The sequence below is a fragment of the Hipposideros armiger genome, unplaced genomic scaffold, assembly GCF_001890085.2.
Source record: "Hipposideros armiger isolate ML-2016 unplaced genomic scaffold, ASM189008v1 scaffold_862, whole genome shotgun sequence".
NCBI lineage: Eukaryota > Metazoa > Chordata > Mammalia > Chiroptera > Hipposideridae > Hipposideros > Hipposideros armiger.
The window spans coordinates 238,687-247,529 of record NW_017732212.1 but is presented as its reverse complement, the minus strand read 5'-3'; the positions used below and the strand labels follow the sequence as shown (position 1 = coordinate 247,529).

Genomic DNA, 8,843 nt, shown 5'->3' with positions numbered 1-8,843 from the left:
TGTCTTTATTTGTGAAAAACTGAACACGGTGCTGATTTACAGACTCATCTGAATTGAATGTTATACCACACAAGGAGTTTTGAAGACAGCGAAACAAGTGGAAGTCCGATGGCACAAGGTCAGGCGAGTATGGTGGGTGTGGCAACACGTCCCATACAAGTTCCAATAATTTTTGACAGGTGATCAAACTGTGTGTGGTCTTGTGTTGTCGCGATGGAACACAACTTCTTTACAACTAACAAGTTCAGGACGTTTCTGGATGATGGATTCGTTCAAACTGTCCAATTGCCGACAGTACACATTCGAATTGATTGTTTGGTTCCTTAGGAGCTCAAAAAACACAACACCTTTAAAATCCCACCACACTGAGAGCATAACCTTCCTCTGAAGGACGTCTGCTTTTGATGTCGTTTGAAGCGAATCATCACGTCGGGACCAAGACCGTTTGCACACCACATTGTTGTAAACAATCCACTTCTCACCACCAGTTATCAGTTGCTTCAAAAAAGGATTGTTTTCCTCACGTTTAATGAGCATATTGCAGATGTTTCGTCAAATGAACTTCTTTGAGTTCATGCGGAACCCAAATATCGAGCTTGCTTACGTACGTATGTATCCCAGCTTCTTCAGGTGGTCGTGAACGCTTGAATGATGGATGTTCAACGTTTCTGCAATCTCTTGTGTCATGTAACTTGGGTTTGATCAATGCCTTTATTTTGTCATCATCAACCTCGGTGGGCCTCCCTGACCGAGGAGCGTCATTGAGATCAAAATCACCAGCACGGAATTTTGTGAACCATCGTTGGCACTGACGTTCTTGTACAGCACTCTCACCGTAAACTTTATGCAACTTTTCACAAGCTTGACATGTGTTCTTCCCTGATGAGACCCGCTCGTCAACCAAAGCTACCCGAGTGGACTGGGTGGGAGATTAGAAAAGAAAGACACAGAGACAAAAGCTGGGATCAGGAGGTCCACTGACCACTGATGGCGGAGCAATGGCCACATTTATGTTTTGCAGAAAGCTTGTATAGTAGCAAGCAGCTGCAGAGAGCAGTAAGCAGCTGCAGGGGGTTTGTTTATCAGGTTAGACAGTAAGTCACATCCTGTTATGCACTTCTCAGAGTGCACAAGCAGGTTACATTTGTTATGCACTTTGCAGAGGCTCCTGCGGCTTCAGTTATTCTTTTGTCTTCTTGGATCAGTGAGGGTGGAAAGTTCCCTGAACTGTTCCATAGGCTGTGAGGACCCTGTCAGCTCACAGCCTACTCCCCACACTTCCCTTTATGGAAGTAAAACAGTAAAATATGGCAAAAAAGCAGTTTAGTCTTCCATATTAAACTTGTTGTAAAATCTCCAAAACTCAACCAAATCGCTCAATTTTTAATTTAGAATGAAGCTAGAACTGTCAGCTGTCAAATGACATAGAAATAACATAGGTACGAATGACTCTAGTACTTCCAAAAATGAACTAGTGCCATCTGTTGCAAACATGCGTCATGACTTTTCCGACAACCCAATGTAATCTATTGCTTCTCACTTCTGTTCAGTGCTGATCTTACTCAGTTCATTTTTCTGTGAAATGGGGATCACTTGCTTCTGTCCCCCTTTGCCAAGGCATTTTGAAGATGAAGTTCTCAAGTTAAAGCTGCTTTTTAGGGCCGGCCGAGTGGCACGTTGGTTAAGAGTTGGCTTGGGATGCCTGGTGTGAGCAGCAGGGTCCTGATTTGGATCCCACATGAGGGACAGTGAAACTGCGCCCTCTACAGCTAAGATGGTGAACAACAGCTCGACCTGGAGTTGGGCTTCTGTGAGTCGCCGGCAGCGGTGGCATAGACTGTAGTGGGCTGCAGTGGGCTGCCGTGAGCTACTGTGAGTGGCTGGCAGCTGCTGTGAGCCACTGTGAGCCACCATGAGCGGCTGTCCAATGGCCGGTGAGCAACTGCCTCACTCGGGAAGAGCGCAATGATAATACAAACATGGGCCAGTGAAGCAACGTCCTCCACAACTATACTGAAGAACAAAAGGACAGCAACTTGTCTGTTCCCCTTCCCCGATTCCCCAACACTGTTCCCCTCCCTCAATTCCCCAATAAAATCTTAAAAACAAAACAACAATTGCTTTTTAATATGGTGCACTAGGCCTAAGACTCTTTCTAAAATTCAAAGCAGTGAATTTTTTGACTGGCTGGTCAACGTGGTGTGGGGCAAGGAGCCGGGAGAGTAGACACCTAGTTTGTAATTATGTATCTAACTGTGTGACCTAAGCAAGTCAGTTGCCTGTACTGAGCCAAGGTTCCTGGGGATAACATCCATCTGACTGGGTGGCACAGTGACAGTTGGCTGTATCCAAAAGTCTTGCTTCATTTGCCCTACTGTTGAGCTGTTGCAAAGCNATGTAGGGAACAGCAGCGGCACTGAGGAATCAAGCCGTCACCGGTGACTCACGGCAGCCCAGCTCCAGGTCTAGCTGTTGTTCAGCATCTTAGCTGTGGAGGGCAGTGTCACTGGCTCTCATAAGTGGGATCCAAACCAGGGCCCTATGGCGTCCAAAGCCAGCTCTTAACCACCACATCACACGGCCCGGCCCTAAACATTTTTTATAGGATTGTGTTTTTAAGGGCTTAGAGCAATGCCTGACAGAAAGTGCTATGAGTTTACAATGATGATGATGATGATATGATGTTGTCCTGGTCAGCTTGTCAAAATTCAAACTTCCTACTGTGACCCCTACCTAATCTCTACAAGCCTCTTCCATTGCTCTTGAACTCCAAGCCACGTTGTCCTTTGCCTGTTCCTCATAAGAACCTTCCTTGTACCTTTGGCCTCAAAGCCTTTTGCACATGCTAATATCTGTCTACCTGGCTAGATGATAAGCTTGTCCCAAACAACAAGTAGATGTTCGATAATATTTATTCAATTAGTGGATATCTACTACAAAAATCAGGACCAGTGCCTAGTGCAAAGTCTGACTTCTGTTTTATTCTACTACTATTCTATTCCTTTCAAGTCCACCCTATGTTTTTTATTCTGTTCCATTTCAGTGTTCAAGTCCATTCAAACCATTACATTTTAAACAATTGATTCCACTGAGCCCCAACTTTAAAAAAAAAATACTGCGCTGTTCTATTTTCACCAGTGGAGGAGGCATTAGCAAAGTTGATGAGTTCTGATGTCCTCATGGGTACAGAGGATCCACAGGAACACAGAAGCAGTAGAATGAGAAAATGATTCTTCTATTTGGACTCCATTGAAAATAAAGTCATATGTTTAAAAAATCTTATTAACCTTTTAACATCTGTAGGATCTGTAGTAGCACCCCCTTTTCATTCCTGATATTGGTAATTTACATTTTTTTTCTTTTAATTGCTTGAGAGAAAACAGAAATTACTAACATTTTATTAATCTGTTCAAACAACCAACTTTTGACATTGTCAATTTTCTCTAATGTATGTTTGCTTTTTATTGCACCAGTTTTTGCTCTTATCTTTATAATTTCCTTCCTTCTACTTTCTTAGGATTTAATTTGCTGTTCCTTTTCCAGCTTCTTGATATGGAAGCTCAGCCACTGATTTTCAACTCTTCTGATCTATGCATTTAGAGCTGTAGATTTTCCCTAAGCACTGCTTAGCTACATCCCCAAATTTTGATAGTCTTTTGGAAATCAACTCAGCCTATTCTTCCCATTTCTAAATGCCCTGCCAGCTCAGACTGACTCCTTAGATCGTGTTTTGTATCTGGGGAGCTCCATCCTTGTAAATTCAAGGATTAGCAGGACTGGTTCTCTTAAGGAACAGGAAGAAGGCCAGTGTGCTTAGAATCCAAGGGTGAGGTGAGTGAGGCATGAGCAGGAGGAGAAGGCAAGGGCCAGATCATGCAGCATTGTTGAGGTAAGGTTAGGGAGGCTGATTTATAAAAAGATGATCAAGGCTCACTGTGTGCCAAGCCCTGTTCTAGGAACTATACAGAATAGAATCCATTTTATTCCTCACAACAACCCTATACAGATAACAGAGTGCCCAGACCATCATGCCCTCCCTCCTGCCTCCTTCACAGGGAAGGCTACTCTCTTTCTACAAAGTCCTCTTCAAGGTCCCCCTCATGGTGACCCCTGAAATTCTTCTGGCAAACCTTAAGGTCAGTGCTGTTTCCGGGCCCCTCCCCATACTGCCCCATCCTGATGTCCCTGGCTGAACTGACTCCCCTGAGCCACCCTGAGGGAGCAGAGCAGCCAGCCCTCAGCCAGGCCCACCCCTGCAGACATGTTGCGGCTGACGGTGTGTTAGAGCAGAGCCTTTCCATGTCCCTCTGCTGCCCTCTGCTTGTCTTTGAGAGGAAGAAAGCGAGAGGAGGAGGGAAAAATGGATGTCAGCATACCAGGATAGCCGGCATAGAAAGGAAGCTGGTTACCAGGTCTGAGCTAGAGGATACCCAGCCTTGGTGCCAACACCCGTACCCCAGGCCCCTAGGGATCACCCCGTTCACCTGCTTCTCTGAAGTCCTGCTCCACATTCTGGCTAACAGCCTGGATGGCAGACGGCACAGCATGGCACACTAAGTGTCCTTGCTCTAAGCACTCCAGACAACCTTCTGGATCAGCACCTGGAGATCAAGGGGCAGGAATGGGAGGGCCACAGGCTGAGGACTGCTAGTGGTGACAGAGGTAGGCGGTGCAAGTACAAGGACTCTGATATAAAACTCAGGACCTTGAAAGTAAAAGCTTAAGGTGTGTCTTAGCCAGCTTGAGCCACCATAAAAAAGAACAATATAGCTTAGGTGCCTTAAATAACAAAATTTATTTTCTCACAATTTTGGATGCTAGAAGTCGAGGATTAGAGTGTCAGTATGGTCAGGCTTTGGTTATGGCTCTCTACCTGGCTTGCAGATGGCCACCTTCTCACCATGTCTTCACAGGGCAGAGAGAAAGAGCAAGCTTTTTGGTCTCTTATTATCAGGGAACTAATCCCATCATGAGGACCCCACCCTCATGACTTCATGTAACCCTAATCATCTCCCAAAGGCCCCATATTCTAATGCCATCACATCGGGGGTTAGGGCTTCAACGTATGGATTCAGGGAGGGAACACAAACATTCAGTTTGTGAATATGGTATAAGGGATTACTTTATAATAATACAGAAAAACCACCTATCCCGAAGTATTGGGGCAAGGGGCTTTTATTCTAGGGTGTTAGGCCTCTGATCTCTTTAAGGGTGTGTCTCCAGAGTGTGAGATCTCTGAGTTGTTTGGAAGCCTGTGTCCAGGGTGTGAAGGTAGGAGCTGGGTAAGGGTATGAACACTTTGACTTATTATGGGTCTGTTTCTGAGCCAAGATCTCTAAGCTGTTAAGTCTTCTGTGCCCCAAGGTGCAATGTTCCTGAATTCTTTTGGGGTGTGAGCTCTGGGGTCTTCCTTATCCCCAGCCATCCCTCACCCCACCCTCACCCTCCACTGCTAAGAGACGGGGAACATTCATCAGCCCGACTGCTGTTTGCCTTAAGCTGAGCCGAGGCCCCATCTCTTGTGGGTTTCTTGTCCAGTTCCTGGGACATGTGAGTTTAAGATTCTTATTCCTAGACATACCCTAAATAACTCCCTCCTCTCATACACACAGACATGCAAATGTCATGTGTTATGGATATTGTTTTTAGCGTATGAGTTTCCTTTATAAAGAGGTACACAAATAATACATGAATATAGGCTTGTTTAAAAGGTTCCAATAATACGTCAGTATATGGACTACATAGGTCATCCCCACCTCCACTCTTCAAAAATGACCACTGGGGTCAGTTTCTGGTGTTTCCTTCCAGACACACACACACGCATGCACGCACGCGCACACACACACGCACACACACATAACCTGCTCCCACCTGCTTTTCCTTATCAAAAACGTGTCCTGTGGAAGGAAGCCCCACCCCTGCAGGTACACACAGGTCTCACTCATTTTGTATCACATGTGGTAGGTGCTCTGTGGTATATAACATGAACCCCCCCCCCCATTCATCTCTGCAACAGTCATTGGCCGTAAGTGGACATTTACAAGGCTTTCCCATTTGAACGCTCCTACCAGATTTGCCCACACAGCTCTGGGCATGTGTGTGTGTTAGAGTTAGAAGTGTAATTGCTGGGTCGAAGGGTTATTTTGTTCAACAAACACCTAATGTGTGTGTTCTATGTACTGAGCACTGTTCTAGGTGCTGGGAAGACATCAGAGAACAAGACAGAAAAATGTCCCTGCCCGCATGGAGCTGGCATTTCTAGTTAGGAAGAAGAAGGGTATCCAATTTTTATTTAGATGCTTCACAAGGTCCTGGAAGGTTTTCCTCCTATCAGTGGTGCACTTACTGGTTTCCTCTCCACTACTGTGGGGCAGCGTCTGCAGCAGGAGGTTGCTGCCTTGGCCTTTGTTCTGTACAAGATCTGCAGGGGCTGGGGCTGGGGCGGTCTATTTGTGGATATGGGACATGTGTGCACATGTGCATGGTTGGGGAGAGGGACATGGAAATTAAGTGGTCAACTGGGGAGAGTGAGGGAAAATAGGAAGAGAAGAGACCACTTACTGGTGTTGGAGGGAGCTGGGGACACTGAATTAGGCCACACCCTCCCAGGTCACACCCACAGAGGATGTAGGGAACAGCAGCGGCACTGAGGAATCAAGTACTGTCTCAGAACATACCATTGTGCGATTGTTATGTGGACACTCCTGGGGCCACACGGATTGGTGTGTGGACACCCTTGGGGTCACAGAGACAGGAGTATGGACACCACATGAAGTGACACGCACAGAGGTGTGGACGGACTTGTGTTACTCAGACGGGGATCTGGGCATTCTAGGAGTCATACACACTGGGGAGTAGACACTCCTGGAATCACACACACTGGAGACTGCACTCTTGGGGTCACCCAGAGTGGGGCATAGACACTTCTGGGGTCAGATTGACTAGCATGCTAACACTACTGTAATCAAACTGGAGTGTGGGCAGTCCTGGGGTCAAACAGATTTGCACGTGGTTACATTTGGGGTCATACACACTAGGGAATGGACAGTCCTGAGTCACCTAGACTGGGTAGTGGACATTTGTAGGGTCACACATACTGGGGTATGGACATCCGGAGGACTGATTGCCTAGGTTGTGGACACCTCTGAGGTAACACAGATTGGAGTATGGAACCTCTTGGGGTCACTCAGACTGGGGTGTAGTCTCTCCTGGGCTCAGACTGCCTAAGGTGTGGGTGATTGTGAGGTCACACAGAGCGGGTGTGCATAGACATGGGGTCACAAAGCTCGGGGTTTGGACACCCCTGGAGTTCACTCAGGCTAGAGTGTAGACAGACATAAGGTCACTCAGATAGGGGTGTGAACACTCCAAGGGTCACACATACTGAAGAAGCAAGATTCCTGGGGTCATCCAGAGGTACTTTGGGTCACTCTTGTTGTTACACACACTGAGGAGTGGACACTCCTGAAATAACACACGTTGTGGACTGGACACTTCCTCATGTCACACAGACTGGGGTGTGAACATCCACAGTGTTACACAGAGGAAGGGACACTCCTGGGGTCAGAGTGACTGAGGCTGGGACAGTCCTATAGTCACATAGATTCTGGTGTGGATCTCAGTGAAAGGGGCATGGACATTCTTGTGGTCAAACTAATGATGAGTTGGCACCCCTGGGGTCAGAGTTGATGTAGGACATTCCTGTGGTCACACAGAATAGTTGATGGACCCTCCTCTGTATGGACTGGGGAGAGGACACTGCTGAGATCAGAGATTGTGGTGTGGTTGGCCTTGGGGTCACACAAACAGGTATTTGGATACTCATGGGTCACACACACTGTGAAGTCAACAGTCCTGGGATCACTCACATGGGGGTTTGAACACTCCTTATATAGCCTGGGGGTGTGGACACTACTGGTGTGACACAGATTGGGGTTTTGATACTCCTAGAGTAACACACTGGGATGGGGACACTTCTGGCATCACACACCAGGGTGTGCACACTCATGGTGTCACATAGATTGGGGAGAGGCCACTCCTGAGGCTACACAGACTGGGGAGAGAATGATGCTGGAGATGTGTATTTGGAGACCACTGATAGAGAGAGGAAAGTTCAGATACCACATGTTAAAGTAGCTAGACAAGGAGACAAGGAGGCTGTTAGACTGAGGTGGCTCTGATACCTTGCTAACCTACATAAACAAACCAAAACCCACCAGAGTCAATGCACTTGTATCAAAGAAATCTACATTGAAGAACAACCGATCACAAAGCCATGTAGGCTTTCCCAAATAAGGCAGCCTTAAGCTCTAGCCAATCAAATGATCGCCTTGCCTTGCTTCTGCATCTGCCCTATAAAAGCCTTGCCCCACTCCAGTCGTGGAGTGTTGCTACCCACTTCTCGGTGCTGCCCAATTCTAATCAGTATTTGCTCAAATAAACTCCTGAAAATTTATATGTGTTTCAGTTTGTCTTCTAACACACCTAAGCCATGTATATGACAGAGAGGCTCTAGAATGTGGGCCTCACTTTTAATTGCCACATAAGACCCACAGACCGCCTCTTTTCATGGCTATTCAGGCTGCCAGAAGAAGAGAATCATCTATTGGGTTGTCGGAAAAGTCATGATGTATTTTTTTCTATGTTTTTTATTATTTATTTTTATTTTTATTTTTTTTTAGCTGAGCCATCCTGCTACCTATTGGCAGCTTAGAGGCAGCTCAGCTTGGGCCGGACATCGAACCGCTGTTGCTCAGAGCTCAAATTCTTGAGCGAGCTCTTAACAAACTGAGCCACTCAGCAGGCCCTTGTCTATGTTTTTTAAAGGTCATTTATTTATATAA

At 46.4% G+C, this 8,843-nt stretch overlaps 1 protein-coding gene and 1 long non-coding RNA gene across 2 annotated transcripts in view; one reads left to right on the top strand and one right to left on the bottom strand.

Moving 5' to 3' along the window:
• GLOD5 (glyoxalase domain containing 5) overlaps nucleotides 1-4,622 on the bottom strand; it is a 14,300-nt gene extending 9,678 nt beyond the window's left edge. Inside the window, exon 1 of the mRNA XM_019629627.1 lies at nucleotides 4,485-4,622. Within this exon, the coding sequence (XP_019485172.1) occupies nucleotides 4,485-4,547 (63 nt within the window). The 5' untranslated portion in view covers nucleotides 4,548-4,622. The remainder of the gene's footprint in view (nucleotides 1-4,484) is intronic.
• The window catches only part of LOC109374791 (uncharacterized), a 42,072-nt gene that overhangs the window by 30,434 nt on the left and 2,795 nt on the right, over nucleotides 1-8,843 (top strand). The gene's annotated exons all lie outside the window — the stretch shown is intronic.